The sequence below is a fragment of the Sinocyclocheilus rhinocerous genome, unplaced genomic scaffold (assembly GCF_001515625.1).
Source record: "Sinocyclocheilus rhinocerous isolate Xijiao unplaced genomic scaffold, SAMN03320098_v1.1 scaffold5589, whole genome shotgun sequence".
Classification (NCBI taxonomy): domain Eukaryota; kingdom Metazoa; phylum Chordata; class Actinopteri; order Cypriniformes; family Cyprinidae; genus Sinocyclocheilus; species Sinocyclocheilus rhinocerous.
In genome coordinates this window covers 115,539-117,357 of record NW_015650801.1, presented here as the reverse complement: position 1 = coordinate 117,357, position 1,819 = coordinate 115,539, and the positions used below count along the sequence as shown (strand labels likewise).

The 1,819-nt window shown below is 35.5% G+C and overlaps 1 protein-coding gene across 1 annotated transcript in view; it reads right to left on the bottom strand.

Moving 5' to 3' along the window:
- The window catches only part of LOC107712622 (casein kinase II subunit alpha'-like), a 9,102-nt gene that overhangs the window by 4,501 nt on the left and 2,782 nt on the right, over positions 1 to 1,819 (bottom strand). The window contains exons 4-7 of the mRNA XM_016517942.1: positions 1,300 to 1,350; positions 1,099 to 1,158; positions 922 to 1,005; positions 689 to 799 (exon numbers count right to left, since the gene is read on the bottom strand). Of these exons, the coding sequence (XP_016373428.1) occupies positions 689 to 799; positions 922 to 1,005; positions 1,099 to 1,158; positions 1,300 to 1,350 (306 nt within the window). The remainder of the gene's footprint in view (positions 1 to 688; positions 800 to 921; positions 1,006 to 1,098; positions 1,159 to 1,299; positions 1,351 to 1,819) is intronic.

Here is a 1,819-nt window from a genome sequence, read left to right as displayed (position 1 = left end):
TACCCACTGTATAGAAAAATAATAAATATATATATATATACACACACACACACACACACACACACGTCAAATCTATATATAAACATATATAATTAACATTTTAAAAATGTATTGCATACAATAATAATGGCCCATTTCAAAAGTTTACATGATTTAGTTCGGTTTTCTTTTTCTTCTTAATAGTTCCCACTCACTATAGTGGAGTGGTGGCATAACACTATTCTTGTAAACAGTTCCAGCATTTCAGTAATAAAAGTACATATTTAAAAAGTGTGTACATTACAGCGAAGTGCAACAGTTAAGGTACGGTGAAAAATTACTTACAAAATTACTTTTGGATTAATACACTTCTTGTGGATTCAGACGGCAATTAAATTACCACACAACCTTGGTGTTTTCAAAAATTTGGCCAGGAATTTTTACATGGGTGGTCGGAAAAAACAACAACAATGAAATTCTGGATTTAGATGGCAATAAAACCACTGATTAGCCCCTTTAAATGCTGAAATTACCTTGCATCCCCGTGAGAAACAATTAATGTCTGAATAGGGCTACACATAATAAATATGTGATGTTTACAAAAGGGACACGTTTAGGAGCTATTCATGTACAAATCCACATAAACCTAAAGTGTTTTTTCCCCAAAACAGTGTGGAAAGGCCATGAATATAAAAGACACATAACATACCTGATAGTCAACCAGCAGCTCTGGTCCCTTATATGATCTTGAGGCGACTCTTACGTTGTATTCCTGTGCTGGATGGTAGAACTCAGCAAGACCCCAATCTATAAGCCGCAACTACACCAGTTAAAAAAAAAAAAACACATACAACAGTTCATATAACATACAACATTGATCTGCAGTCACTAACAAGGGACACATTCAAAAAACAAATCCACAGTGCTGTTATCGTACTTCACCTTTCTCATCTGGTGGTCTATCATGACATTATGAGGTTTGACATCCCGATGCATGATGCCCATGCTGTGAGAGTAGTCCAGTGCCTTGCAAAGAGACAAAGCACATGCACATAACGCACTCTCCTGCTCAAAATAAATGAAAGTGTAATCTTATTTCAGCTACATCAGTGTTCTTACCTTGAGAAGTTCATACAAGTAGAACCGGATATCAAAGTCTGTTAGTCTCTGATACAGATCCTACAAATCAGAACAACATTATGCGAGATATTAAATGTTGCACAATTCAGTTTAACTCCTTTTATTGATGCTATTATTGATGAGATCAAGATAAGATCAGACAAAACTAGTTTATAAGAAAAAAAAAATTAAACGTGGTACCTTGAAATCGGTGTTATTGATGTACTCAAACACAAGGGCTGGCGTTCTAGACTGTCGAATACCAAAAGAAAGAAAAAAGCATTTTAAAAAAGCATAGAAAAATACAACCAATACAAAGATGGAATGCATACATAGCTGGGCTGTGCAAAAAATTACTGGCGAGATTCGCATGAAAATCGCATTCGATTTTTTGCCCAGCCCTAATGCATAGTAGGGGTGTAACAATCCATCGCTATGGATCGATACATCGATCAAATGTCTAACGATACGATGCATCAATGCCATGCGTAAAATATCGATACTTGTAGTATTAATAGGAAACTTTTTTTTGGCACTGTTCACATTTTCTCACAATGTCCACCTATGCATTACCATCAACGTGTGCATTCTCGGAGGATTTACACTATTTCACACATTGCACATTTAAGCACAGAAGCCTGAAAGACTTTGTTAACTGCTCTCATGTCATAAGATTACTGATCTCATATGTGACTTGATTTTTTCCCCCAATTATTTATTT